At 41.3% G+C, this 27,692-nt stretch overlaps 1 protein-coding gene across 1 annotated transcript in view; it reads right to left on the reverse strand.

The window, feature by feature from the left end:
- The window catches only part of CRIM1 (cysteine rich transmembrane BMP regulator 1), a gene marked incomplete at its 3' end in the record, with an annotated part of 162,389 nt that extends 149,275 nt beyond the window's left edge, over window positions 1-13,114 (reverse strand). Inside the window, exon 1 of the mRNA XM_079532835.1 lies at window positions 12,347-13,114. Coding sequence (XP_079388961.1) covers window positions 12,347-12,713 — 367 coding nt within the window. The 5' untranslated portion in view covers window positions 12,714-13,114. The remainder of the gene's footprint in view (window positions 1-12,346) is intronic.
- Between the last annotated feature and the right edge of the window lie 14,578 nt (window positions 13,115-27,692).

Below are 27,692 nucleotides of genomic sequence, written 5' to 3' on the forward strand. Positions count from 1 at the left end.
GTAATATGACCAAAAGTGAGTTTCCCAACACCCCTGAACAACCATTATCATTCCAGGAGAATTGTTCAAGCACATTCTGCTCCTTGCTGTCAAGTGAAAGGGGAATGTACCAGGGCTAGAATGCATCTCTTTGCTCTTTCTAATGAGTCTGATGTATCTGTTAATTCTCATGTTTCTATTGTACAATTGTCCATTACTTCTCCAGTTACATGCAGTGAGACTATTTTCCGTTCTCCAAAATGGAGTTTTTTCTCTCCACAATTCTGCTGTGACTGCAGGTTCCACAAAATCTCAGCTCCTTAGATCAACGGTACATACAGCAACATTCAATAGACTAAAAAAACTTAAGCAAGACATATACTTCTAGGCATGAGGTATTTTCAGCTGTTGCACGCTAGATCATTTTCCGACCTGCCCAGTCTACCAAATCAAGTACTATAAAATAGTTATAAAAATGCTCTGCTGACTTCTAGATGCATCCCATAGTCCTGAGGGAATTAGCTAATGTAGCCACCAAGCCACAAATATCAATGATATTTGAAAAGTCATGCCAATCAGATGAAGTCCCCGGTGACTGGAAAAAAGGTAACATCACACCCATTTTTAAAAAGGATGATTTTCGGAAATACCAGCCTATCAGTATCACCTCTGCGCCTGCGAAGATCAAGCAGCAAGTCCTCCTAAAAGCTATTTTAAGGCACATGGAAGGCAGGGAGCTGATACAGGAGAACCAGCATGGCTTCACCAAAGACAAATCCTGCTTGATCAACCATGCAGCCTTCTATGATGGTGTCACTGCATCAGTGTTGACAGAGAGGGAAGCATTAGTTCTTATCTACACTTATGCATTGTTCAGAAGGAACATATGTCCTCAGCTGACTCATGTCCCCTCCCTACGCAGTTCCACTGACAAGAAGAAATGAAGACTTGCAGGGTTAATAGATTCCTGTTAAGCAATTCTTAGTCCCAGATACCCTGTAAGCTACACCTTAGAGTGAGCATCAAAAGCTGCCCTTCACCACAGCAGACTGCAGCCAACATGAACTGTTTTATCATTCAGCAGTCTGACACTGAACCAAAAACTGATAGCAAATACACACGCTGAAGCAGATGTGTAAATTCTGCTCAGAGAGATGTGCAGAATATCAGTCAACTTTCTGTTTGGGGAAAAACAAATAAAAAGCAACAACAACAACAAAAATCCCACACCTCCACAAAACCAATACCTGGAAACCACAAAGATTTTTAAAAAAATAAATAAATAAAAAATAAACCAAACAAAAAAAAAACCCACCACCAAACAGTTAAAGCTAAGTACAGTAGATGATCTAGAGAGAGCATCACAGCTGATTCTCACCAGCATGTTTCTCCCTCTATATCCAGCTACTTATTATTTGTTAAGTCAGCAGAACACCTTTCTGACAGAGAACACTAAATAAATAACCAAGTCAATTTTAGAAATGAAGGAGAGAGCATCCATGGGAATCTCATGGCTGTTTTACTCCATAAAAATAGCCACGGAAGAGTAGTCATTAACTCCAGGAAGTAATTTATTAAGTTGACCAATCATCCCACAGAGCAAGCGTATCAATAAAAGTCAAAGGAAGCACAGAAGTTCACAAAGAGAAACTATTGAAATTCTTTCAAAGGAAGGTGCAGATTCAGTAGTTTCTGGGATGCTTGCATGATTATGAGGCCAGGGAAAAAAAAAACACAGGGAATTTTGAGAACAATAATATATCCTGTTTTTGATAAGCCGGAATACAGCTTGGACAATTTGTATGTTACAAATCACAGCAGTAATCCACGTAACAAGAACAAAAGAGGCAATAGCTGTACTTTAAAATTCAGCATGCCAAATTCTGTATCAGACCACAACTTCATCCAGATCAGACTGTTTAATGGTCTTAACAAAAAGAATTGCTCTAATTGTTTGCTGAACCATTCCCTCTTTCTGACACACAGGATCTCATCCTCTGCCCATTTGTAGATCAGGAGCCCAGACCCTCACAAAGGTACAGCCAGCTGTACTCATGACTGCTGGGCCTCTAATGCTCAGCTCCCTGAGCTGCTCTCTCCCAGACTGTGGAAATCAGTCCAGTGCAGATAGATGGGGCACAATGTTATTATGTGCTTTTATGTATTTTATAATAAAGTTAATGCTGTTACTACAATAACAGCACACTTTCTGCTTTTCAAACAATCCAGTTCGTGGCATTTGTGAATTTTTGCGCTATAGTATTTCAGCAATCAATTTTTCAGATAAGAACAGAAGCTGCAAGCAGTCCCTATTATGCGACAGCTGCTTGCCCCTGGTGAGAAGGGACTCACCTATGAAAGGAGTGGAAAGCAGAGCAGTCCCCTACTCACAAATGACCTTTTTGATGCAGATGCATCAGAAACCCTGGAACTATCCACAGTATTATCTGATTTCCATTACAGATGTTTGATATCTGCCAACTCTCATGGATTTTCAGGAGGAAGCAGAAAAGCATACACACAAAGTGCCTGGCCCAGTCCTAGCTGTACTTAAGTCATCAATACCACACCCCTCAAAAATGAGCTCAATAGTCTTTAAAAGCATAGAAGAGAAGATAAATGCCCAAGAAATACTTGCAGACAACATGTGACGTAATTACTCATGAACCAAGGTAGTATTCACTTGCAGTAATGAAAAATAAGAAGTCACATCCATGTAGGAAAAACATAAACCCAGTGTTAGCTTAAGCATCTCCTAGCAGACTGCTTTTCACACATTTCAGTTTAGAAATGTGGCTTCCATCAATGCAGTAGCAAATGTAAGAAACAAAAAAGAAAGAAAGAAAAAAAGCTTACTGTAGTTTAGTAAATCTATGCAATCATAAGACTTCTTTCCCTAGTTGATTTTGTAATTCCAAGAACAGAAGCAGAAGTTAAAGATTCTGTTAAGCGATTCCTTAATTATCAGCTAGAATAAATCCACATAAGTCACACCAGTGTAGGCAGAACAAAATTCCTTTTTAAATCATATCGTCACATGAAAGCACTTGCATGAACTAGAAGGCCCAAATCCAGTGTCTTACTTTGATTTGAAACATAAGTTACTTGAGGAAAAAGCATTTAATGCTGTTTGATGCACATACATGGCAGTCCATCACAGCATGTTCCTCCTCTACACGTCAGACACAAAACCACATCTTGAACAAAGTCTAGTACCTGTGAACCATGAATCCTCACTCCTACTATTCCCAAAGTTCTGCAGATTACTCAAAAAAAATAAGTTTGTACACGCTAATGATTCTGAAACCTGGGACTCACAAGCAGTGTGCAGCATGCATTTTCCTGTGTGCTCTGTTTAACTGCCTCTGTGGTTTTCTTTTTATGCAAAAGCTCTTTCATGCATACTTCTAAGAAACATGGATAATTTGAGGGGAAAAAAAAAGTGAACTGATCTATAACCATTTCTGAATACATCTCCATTTGGCTGAAGTCACAACTAGAATTGACAAAATCCAAATAAAACAATTAGAGCCTCTCAAACCCCAGCATGTATTATCTACTATTTCACTTCTGGGACTCACACACAAACAAATATATTTAGGTTTTACATTCTTGAGCTTTTAGAAACAGTCCAGCTGAAAAGCTGCCCAAAATTAAATGGTTGTTTTTCATCCCGACTGATCTGAGTTTAGCTGCAATTTCCACCACCTCATTGTGCTGGCATGGTCAGGTAGGAGCAAGAAAAGGAAAAGACCACTCTTTTCAGCAGTCCTGAGTTTACACTGGATTGCTGTTGTACAGCCAACTCAACTGTCTTTCACACTCATGCCTAGAAGCAGTTCAAAGGCTCAAAGCAGTCTACTAACAATAGCTTAAAAGTCACTCTTTCAGATCATTTATATCTACATACAGTTCTTCATTCTTTCCAACTCATTTGGGCAAGCTCTGTTTTCAGACATTAAAATAGTTCTGCATTTACTCAGACCAGAGTAAAGCTTGGACATAATGCTTTCTGAATTCTTCCAAGTGTGCACTCATAACATAAGGAAGACATGGGAGGGGAAGGATCATATTCATTCCAAACCTTTTTCATTTTCTTCCATCATTCACATAATGATTTGCTTTCTGCAAAGCAAATATTTTCAGCTTGCAAACAATCCAAGTACAGCTCTATGTTACTGAACTACCAAGTCCTGTCTTAGCATGCTTCTAAAGTAGGGAAGAGGATTAAAGCATTAACAAGTAGAGTAAGAGGTCCTTAAACAACAGGTCCAGTCTGGGAAACAACCCAAGAAATATGCCTCAAGTAAGCAGCATTCCACAACTTCTTCCATGCCAAATCCTACATACAGGCACTCACATCACATTGCAACAGCTGTTTGCAGAATATAGATTTACTCACAAATAAGTGTGCACAAATACAGAGTGACTTTTTTTTTTTTTTTTTTTTTTTTTTTAAGAACTGGAAGCTGTAACCAGACAAATCCAATGAGTAATCAGGGAGTGTGATAGAGATACAGGGCTTATAATTAGAATACACTGCTCAGTTTAACACATTTGTTTCCAGAAGCATGTAATCACTAAAAACCAACTTGGAGCCTTATTTCTAAATTACATAGTATCTCAATATCGCACCACTGATTACCCCCACGTGTGAAAAATCTCAAAACTGCTACAATTAGAAATATAAGGAAAAGCTCTTTTGAAGACTCCTTCTCCACTGTTTGCTCATGTTGGCTCTCTATCCTTCAAGGTTCAATTACTTCTGCCCGCCACAAATCTTCTCTTTCATTTTCTTTGCTTTCTCTTCTTGTCTGGGCATCTACTGAACGACAGCTTTAAAACAAACAAACAAACAACAACAACAACCAAACCTACATACTAGTCTCCTTCATGCTTTACAGAGATAGCACATCACCTCAAAACTGCAAGCCACACACTGGAATAGTCACTAATGTAGCACTATTGAGAACAAATACATAAGCATTGTATCCACAATAACCCTTAAGTACATGAGCCCTACTGAATCAAATCCCATCATTTACATTTACCTGTAGCATGTTACTCAACTATTTCAGGCTTTCTAAAGCATGACAGGTATGTTCTTAAGATATATAAAGAAGGATCAAAGAGACCATCAGTTACCAGTCTGAAAATGGAAGTCTAAAAATCAGATCTAATAGAATCCTCACAAATCCTGCATTTGAAAGGGGAGAGAATGGATTTCAAGTGACAGAGAAGTCACTTGAAGCTGTTTCCTGAGGCTCTGTCCTCTCGGAAGGGAGGGAAAACTTGCCAAAAGTTTCTCTATCAAACCAGACCCAAGCTCTGATTCTCCATCACTCCACTGCACTATTACACACAAAAGTATTTACAATAAGTGGCATTCATTAAGATGGTATGAGACTCTGAAAACATTCTACAGATTTTCTAAAATAAAAAAAAAAAAAAAAAAGAAAAAGGAAATACTTCTTGCCAGTAGGCTTTGGCTTCACTTTGAACAGGAAAAGAGAATGATGGAAAGGAAATTCATGTTTTGGAGGAGCTGAACAATAGAAATGACTAATCACCACTAAAGAATGCTTGAAACCCAGCCCCAGACCTTGAAAAGCAGCAGAGGGAAAGGCTAGCCTTGAAGTGAATTTGTGCTTATGTACTGGCGGCAATCCTCTCCCACCTCACAACTTATTCCTTCAATGAAATCATGAGTCAGGGACCAGAGCCGGCAGAACGTTTTGTGGTAAGGCAGACTAACAGTTTTATGATAAGGCACTTTTTCCACCTTTTAGAAGGGTCTGTTTTTCAAGATCAAATCTTCCTGCGGAATGTGTGTGAGCACAAAAGGGCTTTATAAGGTTCCTAATAAAACTTCTAGCTAAAGCTAGAGAAACTATACCATAACACTTAGATAGTTTAGAAAAAACATACTTAAAAGGCTTGTCTTAAATTTGAGCTCCTGCTTCATCCTGTTCAAACTAGAACTTGTATCTCAAGCAATTACATTGCCAATAAAGTGGAAGATTTTCACCACAGCAGCTCTCCATGTGTCTCACGACAGTTATTTCAAACTAAAGAATACAGAAAGTATTTATACAAGCCAGCTTTCCACTCCATTATCAGAAACCCCACGAGAAGCCACGAGGAAAGTAAAGAAACAAATGGAAGTGCATAGTGAAGCATGTGACTTGGCCAGCCATTTTAATAGTCAAAGTTTTCCCTTGCCTACTATATTTCAGTCCTCCAGGTTCCCTTTACTCTAGAGTAAACAGACAAACAACAAACAAACAACAACAACAACAACAACAACAAAAATCACACAAACAAAATAAAACCAGTAAAATTTCACTATTTGGGTTCTTCCAATAAGACTTTGGTATATTTTCAATAACTTCTGCCCAAAAGATGGCTTGAAACAATAGAATTCAAGATGTGAGATCCGACCCCTAGACATTGAAGAACCTGGAATAGAGATCTGCAAATAAGTTGTTTTAATCTTGTGACCAGCACCACGTCTTGTTTGTAAATAGTTGACTGAAAACATTATGCAGTGTACCAGGACTTAATCTGTCAGACAGAGCCTCTGCCAGTACTTCGCTGATTAGAATGAGCATGGACAGCAATGTTTCAGCTGTCCTAGCAGATTTTTCCTTCAGCTCTAGAAAACTGAAAACAAAACAACAGAGGGGGGGAAAAAAAAAAAAAAAAAAAAAAGACACTAAAACCTGGAAGAAGCCAGAGGAAATGGCCAAGCCTTTGTGCCTGTTTTCCAAAGGAGGCTGAATTTCCAACGTATTTCCAAGTTGCACACTGTGCCCACATAATTCAGAAGCCAGAATGTAGAGCCATATGTTGCAACTCCATCACAAACAAGCAGCTGACGGACAGTTTGCTGACACTGCTCATCAGAAGCAGAGTGGACAACAGTAGAAAAAGTTTTCTCTAAGATAAATTCTGGAACAGTGCCATGAATAAAGCTGTCTGTATTCAGAAGAACCTCCACTATTAGAAGAAAGCTGATATTCGAAAACTTTTGTCACTTTTGCCCCCAGATATTAACACAGAGTCACAGAATACCAGAATTACAGAACATTTTGCTAAAGTTACAAAAATTCCCTGGATTTAGAGTTAGTACCAAAAAGGTTTTTCTGAATACTAAATTAGAGATAGACATAAAATTGGCTTTTTCCATCATCAAAGCAGCACATTCTGTGCTAGCGCATGGAATACTATCAGGGCAATTACCCAGACACCAAGCTGACCAACAGCATCTCCCTGCTGCTAAGGGTGATGCTATCCTGGGCTTCACTGGAGAAGAGTTGTCAGCAGGTCAAGGAAGGTGAACCTTCTCCTCTGCTCAGCACTGATGAGACCACACCAGATGTGCTGTGACCAGGTCTGGGCTGCCCACTGCAAGAGAGACATGGACACGCAAGAGAGAGCCCAGTGAAGGGCCACCTAGATAACAAAAAGACTGGAGTATCTTTCTCTGGAGAAGGCTTGGAGGGGATCTCATCAATGTACAGAAATCCCTGAAGAGAGGGTGCAAAGAGGTCAAAGCCAGGTTCTTTTCAGTGGTGCCCAGTGACAGGACATGTAGCAATAGACACAAACTGGAACATAGCAGGAGCCTTTACCCACGGAGATCTTCAGAAGCTTCTTGGACAAGGTCCTAGACAGGCTGCTCTGAGTGGCCCTGCTCGAGCTGGGTGGGGGTTGGAGGTCCAGAGGTCCCCTCCAACCTCAGCCACTCTGAGGAACAGCTTTTCTGGAAGGAGAAACAAACAGACTAAACAAAAACAAAAGCCTGAAGAGAGGAGATGCATATGCTGTAGTACAACCTCCATATTTACTCTATTGCAAGGAAAATATCAGTACCAATGCAGGCTAGACAAAGAACACAGTTTCAGAAGTTTGCCACTACGTGGGAATCCCAGCATGCCTGTGAGCCAGTGCCCTTCTTCCTGTCCCCAGCTACATCCAATTCTGCTTGTTTTCTGGCTGTAAGACACTACACTCTCATTACCTATATGGCATCAACACAATTTACAAACTCAGAAGTACCTAGAACAACCTGTGAAAATGAATATTGCCTCTGGCAAAGGTGTGAACTGCTTCTTCCATTCATCTTCATACATGAAGGCTTGCATCCTGCAAACATGGCAAAACTAGTCTGCTTAGATAATTCCCTCAGGGACCACCTTTTAATCATCTGTATGCTTATGTGGAATTTAGTCTAGATAGCCTTTATACAAAGTTATCTTCACATCTTAGTTTATATTGCTTTCTCTGTACACACAAGCTTTCTATGTCAGCATTAGTCATTTTCCAAATTATATTCATATACACTGAAGAGCCAAAATGTAATTCTGCAAGGCTGTATAGAACATCTGTCACATAACATCTTGGGCAAAACTCTGAATTCACCATTTCCATGTTTATGTTCCCTGTGGATTAAATGAATTCTCAAATGAAAGCAGTTTGCAAGTCATGAGACATTTCATAGGTCACTTCTGCAAAGTGTTTAGTTTATTAAAACAGAAACACGTGGTTCTTTCTGCATGCCGCTCTACATTTTATTCATTGAGATTAAGGATACTTGTGGGGGTAGTGCAAAGAAAGGATGGGAAGAGGCAGGCATTTTTTGAAACATACGGATGGAGTAATTATTGTAAAATATACCTGTCAGTCAAATGACATTCGGGTTGACTAAATACTATGCAAGGAGTTAAATTAAGCAAGTGCTCTTGCATCAGCTAGAGGGTACTTAGAACAGCAAACATGCCTACGGGTACAGAAATTACAAGCAATCATTTCAGTAGTTCTGGCCAACCTATCCAGCAAGTTTGAAGATTCTTTAATAAAAAAAAAACCTGTATAAGGATGTCTAGTATGGAATTATATTCTTAAAGGAACTTAAGTGTACAGTAAAACCAGCATTTAACTCTTCATTTCAAATGTATCATTAAAACTAGTCATGCTTTTATTACACAGTTAAAAATGAACTAATTCCAGCTCATTTTCAGTGTTATTTCATACGCTTCTGTTATGCTTTAGAATAGCTTAGCAGAGCAAACAAGGCCTCTTCATCCAAGAGCACCAGAAATTGAAGAAGTGTAGAAACAGAGAGAAGAAAAGTCATCACAAGAAACACCTTCAGACTAACCGAACCCCTACACCAGAGCTTTTCCCAAGGTTTTCCCATACTCCAGAAAGACAGAGCTCTGCAAAGCCTGGCTAATGCAGAAGCCAAGGCCAATGTGTTTCTGGAGAGCTCTTGTCTAATTTGGAGGTGGCTTCGGGTCTTCCCTCAAACACAGAGAACAAGAGCAGTCCCTGCACAGAGCTCACAGTTTTTTGATGCCAAAAGGTTTGGCTTTCAGCCAGCTCTGTGCTCCTGACACCTCAACAAACCAACCCAACAGCTCTCCTGGAAAGTCAACAGAAGCTGGAGGTGTTCGAAGCCTCTCAAGGTCACCCTTCAAGAAGTACTCAGCCGTGTCTGGAGAAGCTGATCTAAGAATTATTCTTTACCAAGAACACAACTACAGGAATGTATAATAAATGCAGGAAAGGCATTTACAGACAGCACAATAATGCCACAGGCTGAGCCTTAGAACTACACAAAGACCTGCACACTTAATGCAGTGAGAAGACTGAGCGCTTTCCTCAGCGCTTAGAAGGGTGAAGAAAAGAACTTAAGAATTAATAACAGATTTCATCAGTAAGTGCCGGCTTAACAAAAACAACGGCCATTACTGACAGACTCCATGGAAACTTCTCCATCAGGTGTCACAGAGCTCACTTATACCGAGTGTTCTTACAATGTTTTTATGTAATACTACTATCAAATTAATAGGCAAGTATTTTTACCTGTGTAATTACAGCTTGGAGTTTTTCAATCCATTATGTGTTGGTACCCTGAACTAAGCCAAAGCATCCCATTCAAGACTCAAAATAACAATAAAAAAAGCTTATAACTGTAACCAGTAGGGGTCATTTCAGTGTAAAAAATTGCAGTTAAAGAGAAGACCAGAGATAGGAAGGAGAGTAAATATACCAGTTTCTATTCACACGGTTCTGTAAGTCACCTCCATTTCCCCCTCCCTGTACTAGAGTATGTAACATAGGGCTTTCACTCCCAATAGATAGTATTAAAAGGAAAGCAGCCTTTATTCTGTTAGCAGATAAATGAAAACTGTCACTCAGTGCAATTGATTCATCAGGTATACAAGCCCAGCCCATTTCATGAGTGTTGGTGAACTGCCCAACAGTTTCAGTCATACCAATTAAAAACACAGAGCTAATCAACTTTATTTCAGAGAACAGAGGCAGCACATTAAGTCCCGTTCCCCCCCCTTGCCGCTACCACTCATACACAATACACACTGTAAGAAATAATGACTTTGCTTTTGTTGCTTAGAATGAGGCAGTTTCCTGACAATTCCCTAATAGGTATTCCAGTACTATTTGTTAGGCTGACAGTTCAGCTCAGTTACTTTTCATTTATGAGAATGAAAATTAAATAGATAGCTTATCTCCCCAACTATTCCTATAGGGACAGCTGGAACTAGTTTCTAACCACAACACTAATTGAAATGCAATCTTGCCAACAAATGCTTCATACTATTTTCAACAGTAGATGGGACGTGTTAAGAATTGAACTACAGCAACGTACAGATTGCATCACTTCAAAGGAATGAAATACTCCTAAACTGCCAGAGACATCCATACTCCAATACAGGGGAGATAGAACACTGAGACATTTAAAGACTGGAGGCTTTCAGATCTTTTAACCGAGGACAGAAGTTCAAGCCAAGCATTTACTTAAAAACATGTAAAACCAAAAATCCATTCAAAACTAGGTAGGTCTTTTGAAGTAGTTTTCTGTTTGAAAACAACTTTTCCAATACATGCTAAAGAAAAAAATAAAAAGGACAGACTACAGCAACATACATATTTAACCTCATGGGCTCAACGAATGTCTTCAAAGCAGTTTAGAAGCGTTTTTAATTCTTTAATAGGGCTTTTAACCCTGCAGCTGCTTCTATGCAAGCAACAACAGACAGGACACCCTGGCTTGCTGTGGTCTGCATTTTACCCCTAAGCGAGATGAATGGAGCAGCAAGTAAAAACTTGTGCCAGATGCAAGGTCAGCTGCCCACTAAGAAAGATCGGTTCTAGTTCTCTCAAAACAGTGTATCATTTTAAAGGCCAGGTTTTGGACACTGTCTGCAACAGTGTTTTGCACTTTCTACTGCCCTCTACCCGTCGAGAGAAGCAAGCTCCGCTCTTATTTTCCAGAATTGTCGAAGCTCACACTCGAAGTCTCACATACATTTCTACATATTCCAAACTACTGCTTATTTGCAAGCTCTATACAGCGCCATGTTTTCCCCCAGCCTGGGGGAAAGGCAAACTGGAGGGACAAGGCAAGACAAGAGAGACTGAAATGCTTCTCTTTAGCCTTGTAGGAAATAATATATGAAAGAACTCTTAAGAGACCCTGCGAGATTCAACATTCGAAGAGGAGCTGCGAGCAGATCACTTGCGCTTCACACTAGTTCATCACTTCATAAGCAGCAGGCATACAGCTGGAGCGGCTGCAAGTTGTCCTGCCATGGGGCTCGCTCCTGATGTGCAAAACACAGACATGCCTTATCGTACAGCGAGCGTGTGTGGGCAGACAGGCAGGCAGATATTAAGTGACAGGAACAGGAAGGAAAAAGTTTACAACAGATGATCAGCCTTTGTGTTTCCTTAAGAAGAAGGAATCCGGAACAGACATCATGTGTGCAGCGCTGACCTCCACTGATCTCAGGCTGGCAAGCTGTCCCCAGGTCCTCTCTTATCAAGGAATTCTAGCGGGGTACTAACAGCTTGACATAAACTATTAACAAACCAGCGAGCTACTAAACAGAGAACGAAATTGGAAGAGCCTGACGTTACTGCAAGCTACCAAAACTAAGGGTGAAACTTTCAAATACTCTCCTCCTAAGCGGAACGGCTCGGAAGACGCCCTCGCAGTAGAGCGGGGCGGGTAGAACACGGCAAAACACAACAGCACGCGAAGCGACGCGGGCAGCTCCGCACACAGCGCTTCGATCCCGCTGCGTTGCCGCGCCGGGGAAACGCGCTGGGGGCACCGGCGGAGGAGGCAGGGAGCGGCCGAGGCATCTTCTCGCCGCAGGGCTGGGGGTGCTCGTCCCGTCCCGAGCCGGCGGCACGACTGTGCGCTGCTGCACGGCGGGGCGGTGCGGGGCTCCGCACCTGGGACGGGGACTAGAGGGAGAGAAGGAAGGAAGAAAGGAAAGAAGGAAAGGAGGGAGAGAATGCGGCGCTCGGAGGGCAGCGTCCGGCCGCCCCTTACCTTCACAGACGCCCACTTCGTACTCGGTGATGGAGTCGCCGTTGAGCGGCGGGCGGATGACACAGCGCAGCCCCCGGTCGCAGGCGCCGTGCAGCCCGTAGACGCCCCCGCAGCTCTCGTTGCGCTGACGGGCGCACATGAAGCAACAGCCACAGATGCCCAGCACGATGCTGCCGGGGCAGCTCTTGGGTTCCTCGCACTTGGACTCGTCGCAGGGCAGGCAGACGAGCGCCCGCGTCCCCGGCTGGCCCAGCAGAAGCGCCAGCAGCAGCAGCCACCCCGCCGCCGCCAGGTGCCAGCCGCCGCCACCTCCGCCGCCGTCTCCGCCCGGCCGCCTCCTCCCCGCCGAGACCGCTGCCAGGTACATCCCGGCCGCCGCCGCCCGGCCCGCGCCGGGGGGAGCCGCGCCGGAGCCCCCGAGCGCGCCGCGAAAAGCCGCCGAGCGGCGGCTCCTTCCCGCCGCCCCCGCCTCCGGCCCCCCGAGGAAAGTTTCCTCTCTCGGCGGCGGCCGCTCCAGCCAAACTTCTGCTCCGGGCGGCGGCGGCGGCTCCGCCCGCTGTCCCCCGCGGGAAGCGGCGTCCGTCGGTCCGTGCGTTCCTCGCCCGCCGGCTGCCGGCCCCGTCCACGCCAGAGGAGCGGCAATCGCGCGCGAGCGGCTGCAAGCCCCTGGGTGCGGCGGTGCCTGTGCCCCGCTCGCAGCCCGAGTCCCGACTCGCCTCCTGCCTGCGGCTCGCCCCGCTCCGAGTGCGTCCTCCGCCCTTCCCCCATTGGGCGGTGATCGCTCTCGCCCCGCCCTACCCGCCGGCTCGCGCCTCCTCATTGGCTGCCGCCTCGGCCGGCTCCGCCCTGCTCCTCCCACCGCCCCAGATGCCGGGGCCGGGGAGAGACGCAGCAAAGGCGAGGAGCGGCCTGGGCCCCACGGCGGCGGCGGCCGCCCCCTCCCTTTCGCCCCTCCCCTCCCCCGCCTGGAGCTCCGGGCTCGGAGCTGGTCGAGGCGGGTGCGCCAGAATCCAGGCGCGAGCCGGCGGCGGCCGGAGGGGAGTGCGCGCTTCCGAGGGACACGGGGCATAGTGGGCGCGGGCCCCGCGGTGGGCGCAGCCACGGTGGGGGAGCCGCGAAGGGGACTCGGGGCCGCGAGAGCCTCCTCCTCTTCCTCCGCCCGTCCCCCGAGGGAGCGGGGCGCCGGGACGGGGAGCGCCTCCTTTCCCGCTCGGCCCCTGCGCTGCGGAGGGCGAGCGCCTCCCAACCCGTCCCGTCCCCGGAGCCCGGCCCGCTCCTCTAACTTCCCTTACGGCCGCTCCTCGCGGCTCGGGCCGCGCCCCGGTAAACAAGCTGGCTCAGTCCGCTGCGCGGCTCGGGCCCTGAGACGCGCTCGCGGGGAAGGAAGGCGGCGGCCGCTACGAGAGCTGCGTTTGCGGCGGCGCTGCCGCCTTGGGCCCGGCGGAGGGTCCGGGGCCCGGGGCCCGGCGCTGCCCGATGAGGCGGTTCGGCTCGGAAGGGCCGGCAGGAGGCAGCGCGCCCAGCGCTGTGCTGCGCTGCGGGCCGGGCCGGAGGAGCGTCCCGAGGGGCTGCAGAACGAGCGGCGGTGCCTACGGGCGAACAGCCCGCTTGCAGAGCTCTGGAGCTGCCTTCCCCCAATGCGGGCTCTCAGCAGCGCCCGAGGAGAAAGGTCATCTGCTCTGTTTCAATTTTGTTCGCATGGGTACCGAGAAGGCTGTGGGATTAACTTATTCCACTATCAGAATCTGTGTATGATGTTGTGGAGATTTAGAGAATGAAGTAATTTACTCAGCAGGTGGGATTATGTCAGCTGCACAATGCTGAGCCTGGAAAGTCTTCAGTTGTGCATGCTGGTGCCAATGATGTGGGGAATTTAAGGAGAGAGGTTCTGGAAACTTAATATAGGTTATTAAGAAGGGTGCCAAGGTATGGATGGTTTCTCTAGTTCCAAACAGTCATCCACTTTCTCAGAAGAGCCAGTTCTGATGTCAACTGGAGACCTGCTCTGGGAGGGCAACGTGACAGACAGGCTACCGGTAAAGAAGAAGCACTAGTGTGAAGCTCTGTCAGCAGTGATGCCTCTTCTTGCTGTGTAAAAAGCACTGTGATTGACTGACATGTATTCTAGTCCTCTTCTATCAAGGTTCCCTGCTACCAGCATAGGCCCACTACTGATGGAAACAGTAGTGCAATGTAGTGCTGGAAAATAAAGCATTACCTATGTTTGCCTTCTATATTAAAAATAATGTTTTCTTTGTATCAGAGTAGCTGTCTTTACCCTGATCAATTCAGAATTTGAACTAAGTTGTAAAAGTTTATTTTTGCAGAGCTACAAATGTTTTAATTAGCCCCAGTAGTTTGCAAGACATTTGTCTTGGTCTGTGCTTTTTAGTACATCATTACTGTGATGAAACACTATCGAAACAGCATACATTACATGGATTAGGGCTATTTAGCTGACATATCTCAAAAAGTAATGGACAACGAGAAGCAGCCATCTACTGGGCAGCAGTATTTGAACTGTGCTATATTTTTGAACAGATTTGGGAAATAAAAGATAAGCTGATCTCATAAAGGTATTGTGTTTTGGTATGAACAACACATGCATTTGACAACAAACAAAGCATGGTACACTGTTGTGTTTTGGAAAGTATTTAGTCAGGAGAGCTCTGAAGGTCATATTACACTCAGACTGAATGTTATGGCAGACTGGCAGTGTTGTATCAATGGCTGTATCAGTGCACTGAGCAAGAACTTTTGTAAAATGCTGGAAAATTTTCACTGTTTCCTCAAAAATCCCTTCCTCAGCCTCAGCCCACTAGCGTCAGTCTCCCCAAGCACCTGCAGGGGTCAGAATACTTTTAATTCACCAGAAGTTTCCACCAAAAAAAAAAACAAACCCAAACAACACTGCGATTTGGATGAGAACAGTTTGTAAAAACATAATGTTTCCTATGATCTGGAAACACTGCCTTTTGGTCATGCCTCTTACCAATGAGGAGTGTGATGGGGTGTTACCTTCTGTGTGTAGCTTTGCCAAGATGGATTTTAGAATGAGGCATGCAGTTCTTGTGGATGTATTTTTAAAAAGCTATTCACAAATCTGAGATCCTGCAGACGGGAATTTTAAAAGCGGCTTCAGTGCTAGAAATGATGCTGCGCAATATAATATGTGATGAAAGACTAAAATTCAACTTGCTTGGCTTATCGAAAGATGCAAAGTGATCTAATTACAGTGTATTACAAACTTCAAGTTGAAAAAGGAGCTGGTCTGTGCAAAATATGTAGGTATTTTTCCAGGACTTGTGAACACAGCCAGCATGTAAATCCCAGACATCGGATTGCATGCACAGGAGGCTCAATATTTCCCAGACATGCCAGCCTTACGAGTCTTGTGCTGCACTGATGTGCGGTGTGCTCAAGGCACAAAGAATTCATTGGACCTAATGTGTCTTTGCATGTGTGGGAACAAAGAAGCAATAGAAGCAGTACAAAAACAGATGAAGAAGAAAGCTAGAGACAGCTTAGATAAGAATGTTGTAGGGCCCTGAGAAAAAGAGAACAAATTTTTGAGACGAGTGCCAACAGAGAGAGGTTTCAGCTGTGAGCAGGATTAGCACCCTGCGTCACAGGCTGCTTACCCAATAATAGCTTCATGGGAGGGAGCAAAACACAGAAATATTTATGCAACAAGAACCAGAATTTAGGGTTCCCATACCCTCACACTTTGTCCTTTACATGTGAGTCATAAACGACTCTTACTTATGCTTGTATTTCCCTTTTCTGGCCCCACTATATACTTCATTGCACAGTGGCACAGGTTCAACAGGAAAGGTAGAGAAGGCTCTTGCCCCAAATCCGAGGACAGTCCATAGGGGCAGTGGAAATCCTTGGAAATCAGCAAATCCAGTATTTGATGACTTTGCAGAGCATGTGAATTTTCCTGCTTTCTCCAGCAAGAAGCAGTGATGGACCCTTACAAGAAAATTTACTTGACTTACTGCCTGTTGATTTACTAGGGAGTCTACTGATCCAAATTGCTTCGCAGCAAGTTGATTGAGGTACTGAAGTGAAATCCAGCTCTTAATTTTCCCTAGAAAGAATTTAGTAAATACCACAGAATATAGCTGTGAGAGAAACAGTCTGATAAACAGGCTGTAGCAGCTGAAACTTACTGGGCTTATTTTTCTGTAATGCTAGCATTACAACCGCTTCTAGGCTGGATGAAGTTGAAGACCTAATAGAAGTGGAGTTACAGCTTGGTCAGTGTAGAACTTTTGCAAAACTGGGCAGTGCTAATGAGAAGCAATTACCCCATCCACTAATTCCTCAGCTCAGTCCTATTCACTCCTCTAGGGCTGAATATCTCTGTGTGAAAAACAGGTGCTCAGCATAAATGTCCCGATAAGTATGATACTCACAATAGTGACAACTGAAATACAGAGTTTGTTTTATGACACAGGTAAAGACAATATCTATAGTATGAAAAATGATTTTTTTTTTCTAATCAAAAAGCAGAACATCAAATTGTCTTCACGATTTCACATTTTCACAATTCCAACGTTTGCTTTTGCAGTGTTGATATATATTGATAACTTCTTGTGAATCTCCTCTGAGTTCTGGAACAATGGTGATTTTAATATTCCAGTTATACTTTTTTTCTATGCAAATGTTTCCTTTCTGTACTTCTTTGTATCTTTGTTGCACACTAAATTCCTTCTCTATTCTGTAGTGGGCTAAGATCACTCTTGTCTCCTTTGTAGCAGTCTCTAGACATAAACTTTTCCATAAATAGGTTGTATACATGAGCAATCTCTGCTCCCAGAGACAGTGATCAAGATGAAACCTGCTCCTATTACAAGCAGTGCTGAATCAGTCTAAAACACATGACAATAATTTCTCTCTTCTTCACAGAAGTATGGAGTTATTGCAGTAGTAGCTGGAAGGTGTTTTAAAACCCTTAAATGGAAAATTGTGTGAAACTGCAAAACTGAATATGAGAATTCAATGTAATGAAAACAATCTTTTTGAAAAAAAAAAATTGTTTAGAACCAGTTCCTAATGCATACATACATATATATTCCTATCAAGATAGTCTCTGTTTTCTTCAATCCTATAAACCTTTCCTCTCTGTTGAATTCTTAGCTTGGAATAACACAGGAGTTTAACATTTAAGTCCAGAATAACTGACAGGCAGAGGTGTTTGCAGCTTTCTCCTGATGCACCTTGGGCTGCTTATATGGAACATACAAGTGAAAGGACCTGCTTTTTCAATAGAGTCAGAGCAACTGCATAAGCAATTTTAAAAAATAAAATTGCATTACTAATTTACTTCTGCATGCTTTTAAACAGATAGGAGCTATAAATTAATAAAATTGATTAATAAATAACCAATAAGTTCATATGACCGGCCATTTACATATGCAGCTCTTCACATTTCACTTTGATTACTGAAAGCATTGCACGTTCAAGCTAAAGTTTTGTAGGCACTTCGCGATATTTATCTTAGAAATTACAAGGTTAAACAACTGGGGAGTCAATATCTGTTTAAGGCTATCTACCAGGAGGCTATCAGGAGAAAAAACTGCTGTGTATAGAAATCCAATTTTGTATTTAAATTGATCATCCTCAAGGTCATGTAGGTTTTAGCTTCTTTAGCTTGAAGAAAATCTTTCTAACAAGAAAATACTGTTAGTAAAGATGGAAAATTTGCTGTCAGTTTACGAAAGAAAAGTAGAAGTATTTAAAATGAATATGTCAATCTAGCAAATATATGCATTTTTATTACAGAAAATCTGGCCACCAGAAAAAGAGGTGGATTAGATCAGCACCTACATTCATTTTCATAGTGCTGCACGCTGACAAGATTTTAAATGTTAAAATATCAAACTGAAAATATTGTTTATTTCACTGCAATCTGTGTATCAATAACTACGGTCCTAAATAGATAAAATCAAGTAGGATGAGGGACATAGTAGATGTGATCTAAAAGCACTGTAACTAATTCCCCAGCTCAGTAAGTCCAAAGGAAGTTATCTTCACAGAGTGCAAGGCAAGGAACTAATTTTTCTCAAACGTGGTTTTGAACTCTGGAAGGAAAAGCATGGGAAGGTAAAGTTAGCAGGACTAAGCTGCTGGGCAGCTGCTTATCAAGTCAAGTCAGGCCTCAGTTGCAATACTCTTTATTTCTGCTTAAATTCATCATAACTTGACTGAACTTCAAACTCTTAAAAATTTGACTGAGCCTCAGAAACCAATTCTTACAAGGACAAAAAGGCTTATCCTTTGTTTTGCATGAATCAAATACTGAAAGGAAGAATGTCTAATCATGAGTGAAGAGCAGCCTTAAGCAGAGGCTACATAAATTGATTTTTAAAGGGATAATTTTAAAATGATATTTAATAACAAAGTTAATGGAAGTCTCGCTTTTCTTTTTCTAAGAGAATTATAGTACTCTTAGAAAATGTCTTAAAATATTTATAAAATGTCTAAAAATATATGCTTTTTGTGCCAGAGAAATTTTACTTCATCAGTACTTCATATGTGTAAGCCTATTTGGCTGTTGCTTATCAAGAGTAACATGAAAAATGGAAATAAAAAACCACCAAAACACAACCCCCAAACCCACGGGCAGTATTTAAGTGAGAACACACAACAAGAACATACAGAAAAGAGAGGAGGTTGTCAATACTGCTGGCTGTAGAGGTGGGGATGCCTGAGCTAGCCTGACCTGGTGGGTGTGCCCCTTGCAGATGTTTCTGCTCTTGCAATATAGTTAATCCATAACCCAGACAAGGTATCAGCTGTTAATTGGGAGGCACTACATGGCAAGGGGGCTGTATAAAGCTCTGCGAGTTTCCTGACAGTATTTGCTATAAATTTCTGGGCAATGTTTCATATTCTGGCTGTGTTCTGACTGTATGAACTCATGGAAGCCGGGGTAAGACGATCTCAACCTGGTCCTTTAGTATTTAGCAGATCATGACTATTTTTGAAGTCTTTATTAAAGCTGGATAGACCTTTCATTCCAAGAAATCATAGCATATTTCCAGTGTTTTTTCTAACACTTTCTAGATTTTAATGCTGATAAATATAACTGGCCATAAAGCGACCAATCTCTACTGATTTGCTTCCATTCGTGTCTCTATTCACCTTCTCAGTTTCTTTTGATGATGTGGCTTAGCAAAAATGTTTAGGACAAAGTCAAATGCTCTTCTGGATATTACAACTTCACGTATATCAAATTAAGAAGTTTGATTTCTGATATATACCAAGTATGTAGGGGAAATCAGATTTTTATGGTTTGTCCATCCTTAAAAAATTAACGTTGCTTATGAGAATAAAGCAGGGAGTTTTTCCCAATGTGAAACACTATTTCTGTAAATTCTGTAAAGCTTCTTAATTTCTCTTCGTGGATGGAAAATAATGAGTCTAACTGTTCAACTTCTTTTGGTTAGAACTACACACAGCTTGGATACCATTTGCAAAGCCCATCTGTCTAAAACTACTGCAGTGTGTTTACAGAAAAAGATTAGTACAAATCAGCATTTATACTTGTTTCAACGTGTTCGTTTTTAAAACTTCTTTGGGCAAAAATAGATTACAGATATTTTTTTCAGGCCTAACTAAGCCTTATTCCTTCCTTGTTTTCTGTCGTGATTTCCCTGTTTGTGCTGTGATAATAGTTGGCCTTCCAGAGCTGATATATATATATTAAAAGAACTATTCAATAACATCTGTCATTTTTCTTCAAGTTATTAGAAATATGGTGGTTTGTCTTCTAAACTGCTAACTAGACAGAGAGACTTTGCCAGTTTGGAGTTCATGTAGGCTTCAATAAATGTTAATGCACTCAGCCTATACCAGAAGATGTTCAACATCATGCAAGATTATGTGCCTTTTCTTTCAGGATGCAAGAAGACCTATTCAGTAGATTTCCTGTTCTGGCTTGACTAACATAAGCAAATGGATGTTGTTTTAAGAACAGTGCTTTGAGCAGCATTTATCTTTCAAAGTATGAATTTGGAATCGTAATTTTAGGGAGCAAGCAGGGGTTACATCAAGATGCAGGAAGATAAGATGACTTGTGTATGAAAAAGGTAGCAATAGACTTAGGAAGAGAACACAGGATCTCCTGCCTCTTAATACATTTCTGCTTAACAAACTTAGTATTTCATATAATGAGGGGAAAACAGTGGTACAAGGAAGCAAGGCCTGAACGGCAGAGAAGCCTCAGCAGTAAGAAAGGTGGGAAGGAAGCTGATTTGATTAGTATGGATCAAATAGCGAGGAATTGGGCAGGAAGATGTAGGTATGTGGAATAGCCTGCTACCTTTGGTAGGAACTTTCAAGATATTAGCAGTTTCCTAGACATTTTAAGCTTGCTCACTCCCTAGCAATGAAACACATGACTTTATCAGTATTGTGCTCCTAGTCCTTCACTCCTAGTATAAAAGTGCTAATCAACTCTCACAACCCAATCTTTGATTACTACCAAAAACACTGCTATTGGCTCCTTGTTATTTTCTGGCAGTAAACCTTTTTGAGTTTTCTTACTTATTAAGGAGAAAATCTTATAAGGAGACAGACTTGCTGCTGTACTTTGTCTGCTTACTACTTTGCAGCAACTTTTTACAGCAGACTAGCTGTAAAATACTAATTTTCACTAGCTGGTTAATCTGGCTCTAGAGGCAATTTTTTATCACCAGATTTGCAAATAGCAAGCAGATAACTCCTGAGAATATAATACAGACTATGTACTGCCTTTTCACAATCTGTCTCAGTTAGAACCCATCATGGGAAAGCGTAGCTCTGTCATCATCCTGACTTGAGTCTTATAATGCTTTTCCATGCATCCAGCTAGATCTCTTAATGAGATCAAGATTAGACTGCTGCTCCAGTCATGCTGTCCTCCTACTCCATGAAGTACATTTTAGAAGGGTAAAACTACTGTTGTCATTAATATTTCCTTACAGATGTTGTCTGAAGAAAATGAACAGGTGAGCAGGAAGTGGACAATAGTTCACAGTCCCTCTGACAGATTTAAAAGAGACTGAAAACAACTGAGGGCAAGATGTAATCAAAGTCAAGTCCTTCCTACACTTTCTGAATCAGTTTTTATATCCAGCACCAAGAGCAAAAGCACCACTTTCCTTTCTCTGGTCATCCAATATAGGCTTCAGTAGATCAAGCTGCCAGTGAACTACATTATTAATATTTTCCTCTCTGTTAATTTAGAGCATTTTCTTTTTCTTCTGCACAATGAAACACGTTCTTTGATTCAAGCTGAAATCATAAAATTGTAATCATATTAGTTTTTAAATTAACATGGTGTTTTGTAGAAAAAGTCAGAATAAATATGAAAAATTAATTTATTTCTTGAATTTCTTTGTCTTCATTCTCAGTACAGTGATTCTGAGACAATTAATGGTTTGTGTTGTTTTTATTTAAAAAAAAAATACGCTCAGTTCTGTAACTGAAGCCAAAAAAAAAAGACAGTTACACAGTATTTCAAGTCCAGTTGTTTATTAAAATTTTTTAATAATATTCATGATAATTTCAATTTGTTGTGTGAGAAGAGGGCCTCCATAATCAAAGCCATGTTTACTCAGTTATTTTTTTGAATCAGGAAATACCTCATCTGGAAAATCTAAAGAGATAGAAATAAGGATTTAAGAGAAATAAAGGTATGTTAATTCCCTTTTTATCTTCATCCTATCTGCAGTGCTATTACTATGAATCCATGTTTCTATGATTCTATAATAAAGAACTGTTGTACTTCATAACATTTATACTTCTGTTGACCACAGAAATGGAAAAGAAATAGAAACTCCACCTTTAAGCTTCCACTTATTTAACTTCCATTTATATAACTTTGATAATGGTCAGGCATGCTTCTGATGTACAGTGTCAACTGACCAACACATCTACCTCCATACATTGGCAAAGACATTTTTCCCTTAGTTCCACAAAGATTTTCTGTTTTAGCTGAAACTGTTGCAACTGTCATTATGGCCAGTGACCGACAGAGCTGGGAGCCTGAATCATTATAGCTTCCACTGAAAAGCCAGCACCTCTGGACAAGAGCTGCCACAAACTGGAATTTCTATGAGATGAAGGCAGTGGTCGATGCACAGAGCTCAGTGGGAAGGAAAATGACTGATGTATAACTGAAAAGTTTATCTGCTGGCTCTGACTACGCTTTGACAGTGATGGGTGATTTTAACCCTGGCTCATGGGTGATCAGCTGTAATGTATATTCCTAGCGTTTGGACTGAGCAATCATTTCAAGATCTGCAGCAGTGTTTAATCACTGGCCTTTCAGATATTAGATATTAACTTTAAATCCCCACTACACACACAGGCATGTGACAGAAATGGTTGCTGTGATGTTTTGCTCTTTGCAGAAGAGTTATGAAACTCTTTGATTTGATAGAAAATTATCTAGCGAGTTGTTAATAGTTATCATTAGCAAATACATCATTAGCCCTTTCCTAATTCTACCTAATCAGCAAGAGAATGTTTTAGCAGCTCTTTTGTATTGGAGGTTTTGGTTTTGTCATAAAAGGAAATGAGGTACCTGCGAATTTTAGATAGCAGCTAGAAGTAGTGAAAGCTGGTATTTTTCCTCTTACTGTAGGAAATAACGTTTCCAAGTTTCTAGGGTATTAGGAAAGTCTTCTTGTTTTGTTTTGCTTTTCTTTGTATTAATGGATAAGCCAGGGCAGATTTGTCACTGATATCTCTGGGTTCAGTAGAGATCTCTGGCTGAGTGGAGAAATATATGACAAAGAGAAAATGTGTTATTGCAGGAGAGAACTCAAAGTAATTTTTTTTTCCCGCTTTTTACAAAATAGGCCAAAAAAAGTGTGAATTATCGAAAAGAATACTCCTTGGACATTCAGTATTCTTTCTGTATCATTTAATTTTTCCACATTGCCACGAATAATTCATGTAGACATCTTAGTTTATATTCCACACTTTGTCTTTTTGCTACTTCAATGCAATTTTTAATAAGTGAGATTTAAAGCTTAAGTGCGACAAAAAGGGTCTTGGTTTAACTATGGATTTATAATGAACATATTTTTAACAGAAAAATCCACATTTGTCTTGCTCACAGGGTTACCTTTTTCTAGTCACAGAAGCAGTGTAAGAGACTGTATTGCTTACCTTTATTAAACATCTAATTGTTCTCAATTTTTATACATATTACTAACTTAGCCAGGCTGTAGCCATGACAATATTGATAACATTTGTAGAATGAACAGGACACAAAATGGTTTATCTAAGAGACATTTAGAATACTACCAGGATATTTGCAATCCTTAAATGCAGATTAAGCTTTAGGTGCTAATATCATTTCCTGTACTAAAAGCAATTGATCCTGAAACTGTTGTTACTAAGAAATACTTGCTGCTGGGAATTCTTGACTTTGTATAGGGCTGAAGAGGCTCTACAGGATCCTTCTTTCCCTTGCTATGTCACAGATGTGGCTGGCTGGCTGTCCACCTGATCTACTGGGTCTCATGAGTGGAAAGAGCAGAGCTGTGCTTAGAGCTGCCACTTTGCTGCATGACCATGGGCCTATCATTTCATTTTTGTTTCCATTTATCTATTTGTTGTCTGACTTGATTAGATAGCTGGATCATCCTCTGTTACGTGTATATGCAGCGTATGGCAACTTTAGGTAGAGTGGATTACAGAAGGGGAAACAAAAAGTTCTTTTGTCTCACATTTGTATCTAAATTTATGGTAATTTAGTGACCAGAAAAGTAATTTTGGGGTGGTTTTTTTTTTTTTTTTTGTTATACATTAATCCAATCTATCAATTCTATCCTGATAGCTATCATTAAATGCATAGAAGGCTAAACCTGACAGTTATCCTTTAAATTATATTCATTCAGATGTTTAAATGTGTCTCTATTTAATCCTTCTGCTGGAGAAATATCCTTTCGGATGCTGTGTTGATTTGATTTCTGATTCTTCAACTTTGTATTTAATCTCGTAGTGAAATTTTACCATTCAAAGCACCCAGTGCTGATTTTTCAAAACCTGGGATATTGATGCAAAGCACTTCATTTGTGATACAGAAATATTTGATTATATTGCTGTCATACAGTCTGAAATATTGTTTGGAGTTTACATCAGAGCAGTCAGATGCCCTGGTTTTTGCAAAACTTCCCATTCATTCCAAAATACTGTTTTATTTGTGTCTGTTTTCTGAAACATTTTCCTCATCTATGTTTTATAGTTCAGAGCTTTGTCTCATTTCAGTCAATACAAAGGTGCAACAGGGCCATAAAATGAGCTTTGTTGACAATCTGGGGACAGTGCAGATGACTGCCATTGCTTGTTGTGTCATGTATTTCAATGACTCAGATCAGAACTCAGGTTTGACAGTACAGTGGCAATTTCTGTCAGTTGGAACAGGTTATTGATGACCTTTACTACTAGATGAAACCTAAAGGAAACCTGAAACTCAATATAATGCTGGGCGGGGGAGGGAGCAAGATTCTCTGGTAGTCCTAGGACTTTATTTAGGTATATTTTCCCACTTCTTCCACAGCTATACTGTGTATAAAAGTCTTCCTTTCTCTTTGTCAATTTTGTTAGAACAACAACAACAAATGAAGAGGCCAGTGTTAATGTTAGGCAAACCACCATTTCTTAATTTACATCTGTAGTCACCACGATACTGTTAAATTATCACACATATCAAAGGCTGATATCAAGTACCAAATTCAGCAAATAAAAGTAAAAATAATAATGAGCTAAAATAAGAAAAGGGAGATAATTTCTATGGGCAACTAACAAACGCTGAATTTCAGGAAACAGATAGCTATTTTCTGTCACAACCACACATTAGGTTTTACACTGCTTTAAATAGATATAGCACTGGCACTAATTGTAAGTGAACATGAAGGAGAGTGGCAGCAGGAGGCAAGTGGAGGGCTGTTCATCATTACAACACATAAGCAAGTTGTAATAGGGAATTGGGCCCTGCTGATTTTGCATCTTTTGGGCAGTATCTTCATACCTCAAGGTACCATTTGTTCCTGGTCTCAACTGTTTATCTCAATGGCTATCTTCCAGGGAAACATTTATAAATAGTTTTTTAATTAGCTAGAACTCACCTGTGGTCTAAAGGAAACCCTACTAAATACAGACAAAATATCTCTAAGACTGGGGGAAGTGTGCTGTCTAAAGCTGTGGAAACTTGGACATTGAGGGTAACTATCTGTAAGCTGCCTTTGCAGCCTGAAGACACTTCTCACTCGCATCAATATTCTCCATGCAGCCTCCTCAGCCTTCTTCAGTCTTGGCTAGAATTGCACTCTCTACTTTTTTTTTCTTCACTCTCTTTTTTTTAAGGTGGACAGTGATGAAGGGGTTTGTGAATTAGCAAATTAGTCAAGTTTAAAAGCACAGTTTCTACAGGTTTTAGCAGGTCTTTAGCTCTCTCTGCTCACATAGTCATATGAAATTGAATTTATATTGAACCTGAGGGGAAAAACAACCAACCCTGCAAGATATTTCTGTAGTTTGGATATTTAAGAGAGCTCACTTCTTGCTTGAGTTAGCTCCTCTGTTAAACATAAGTTCTTCCAAAGATTTGGGGAATTATTTGAAGCACTGGCTTTGTGCATTACCACACCAGATATGACTGTCCCAGGAGCTTTAACTAACAGCCACAGGATAAATTCTCTAGGGCAACAAAGTTTCTTCCACACCTTCATATCTTTGAAATTAATTTCCTTTACCGGTTTTGACAGAACACAAGTTTTGTTAGTTTCAGAATGCAAAGAAAAAGTACGTATTTAAGTGTACTTCTTTGATTCTCTACTTTCCATTCAGACATGGAAACAGTCCAGACTCTAAATGCAATCTTTGTGAACTACAAGGATCTGAGTCTGCTTTCATAAAATATGTGTATCTTCAGTAGAGAAATTGAGGTAATATTCAAAAGACGTGCATAGTAGCAAAGGAAGAAAGCACTATAGCTCAGAACATAGGCTGAAAATGCTGGTATACACCATTCTCTGACATCAAATACATAGCACACAAAAAAGAGAATTAAAGTTGCCTGTTGATGAAAGTGGTTGCTTTCCAAATCCTCCTTTAACATGAATACCCATGCAATATCAGTGACGGATAGCATATTCTATGTGGGAAAAATAGGCATTTGATGACATTCTTTAAAGTTTAGTATTAATTAAAATAAATTGTTTGAATGTTGTTTGTAGTATGAAGCACATTTTGTAATAGATTATATAATTAAGTCACTCAGATTCTTGGAAATGAAAACATTTGTGCTCAACAAATGCCATTTTTAGGTTAAGTCTCTTCCTTGTATGCAATAGCAATCAGCAGCAAACACAACAATAACATTCTTCTAAGATATGGGAGGTATGGTAGCAATGATAATATTGTGCCTCAGTGACCATTAACCTACGTCAGCAAATGCCAACTGGAAATCTAAAGGGTACTGAGACAATTTTCACTGCCCCAGATATGCAGATGAGAAAGCTGAACATCTCTACGTGTATCCAAATGTGCATTAAATGATCACATGAATTCCTAGCAGTCAGAAAAGTTACATTCCACTAACTGCTATGAAATTCAGTCAGAAAGCAGACCATGAATTATTCAACAACATCTGAATGAGATTTTCTTTGAATGGTGACAATTATTTCTGTTACACAATACAAGAAAGCTCGGTTTGAGACAAAGATTTTTATTTTCACTTTTGTTGTTGTTACTCTGTTGCAATAATAATAATAATAATAACAACAACAGGCAATAATACTATTAGGATATTTTTATCATCAAGATTAAAACCTAGAAAATTAAATGGAACCCATTTCCACAATAGGGAAATCTTATTTTTGACCCCCAAACCTGGATTTTCTTGGAAGTATTGACTTAAGTTTGCTATTTCCTTTCAGTTTTCATGTGCACACTGATAAAAGTCAGGGAAATGGAAGCTTAGAATCGTAACAACATAGAACATCTTGAGTGGAAGGGACCCATGAGATTCCTGAACACTGGCAGCCCGTTCCATGCCCACCGCCCTGTGGTGCAGATCCTGTCCCCGGCTCCCAGCCGCCCCTCTCCTGACGCAGCTCCATGCCGTTCCCTCGGGCCCTGTCGCTGTCACACAGAGCAGAGCTCAGCGCTGCCCCGCGCTCCCTGTGAGGAGCTGCAGCCGCCATCTGGCCTCCCTTCAGCTCCTCTGCTCTGGACTGAACAAACCCAGGACCCTCAGCTGCTCCTCGCACACCTTGCCCTACAGACCCTTCACCATCTTTGTAGCTCTTTGGATGCTCTCTAATAGTTTTATATCCGT

This window comes from Tetrao urogallus, assembly GCF_951394365.1.
Source record: "Tetrao urogallus genome assembly, chromosome: 2".
NCBI classification, from domain to species: domain Eukaryota; kingdom Metazoa; phylum Chordata; class Aves; order Galliformes; family Phasianidae; genus Tetrao; species Tetrao urogallus.